General features: G+C 41.4%; 1 protein-coding gene across 1 annotated transcript in view; it reads left to right on the top strand.

Annotated features, from left to right (window-relative positions):
* Positions 1-778, top strand: part of LOC103395569 (Down syndrome cell adhesion molecule-like protein 1 homolog) — a 17,802-nt gene that overhangs the window by 11,143 nt on the left and 5,881 nt on the right. The window contains exon 3 of the mRNA XM_025065865.1: positions 644-769. Within this exon, the coding sequence (XP_024921633.1) occupies positions 644-769 (126 nt within the window). The remainder of the gene's footprint in view (positions 1-643; positions 770-778) is intronic.

The raw sequence follows: 778 nt of genomic DNA, 5'->3' as shown, positions 1-778 counted from the left end.
ATATACGCATGCTGTCATCGTGTCTGTTACCAGGGAAGGGATTCCAGACCAGTTTCTTAGCAACGTTCGGATATGTCCTAGCTTTCATGTGATTTTTGCTAATGAGTCCCTGCTCATTCAACAGAGAGTAAAAAAAAAATACATGAACCTGCATAAACAGAAGCAGCACTAACACAGTAGATCCTTTTAGCTACGACGAGCTGCTGATGACGCTGTGATCTGGTAAAGTTGTGGAAAAAAAACCCCAACCAGATCTGAGTTTCATGACGTTGCACTTTTGAAAGTTTGTTGTGTTTTTTTTATTTTTTAGATGGATTACAACGAAGAGTTTTGGATTTTCATTTACACAGGATGGTAGCGTTGTAGAAATATAATTTATTTATTTCTTTAAATAAGACTTCTTGTTGAGAGCTTGAACAAGCACAAATAATAATAAAAAAAAAGTTAGGTCCCTCCTTCCAAAAGCACAGTTTAATTCAATAACGTTCAATTTCAGCTGTGATTGGTCGTCTTATTGAAACAACCAGGTTAATAAACCATGTGACTAACAGTTGATGGTTATCACTTCATGTGTTAAAATGTAAAGTTTCAACAGCCCAGGCTCCTAACTCCAGTGTGTGTGTGTGTGTGTGTGTGTGTCTAGTTTTCAGGGAGCCCTACACTGTACGAGTGGCGGACCAGCGCTCGATGCGGGGAAACGTAGCTGTGTTTAAGTGCCTCATCCCCGCTGCTGGGCAGGAGTATGTCAGCGGCGTGGCCTGGGGGGGAGGTGCTGGTT

The sequence above is a fragment of the Cynoglossus semilaevis genome, chromosome 19 (genome assembly GCF_000523025.1).
Source record: "Cynoglossus semilaevis isolate Cse_v1.0 chromosome 19, Cse_v1.0, whole genome shotgun sequence".
NCBI lineage: Eukaryota > Metazoa > Chordata > Actinopteri > Pleuronectiformes > Cynoglossidae > Cynoglossus > Cynoglossus semilaevis.
Note: the sequence above shows the minus strand (reverse complement) of the source record. Positions and strands in the feature narration are given on the sequence as shown.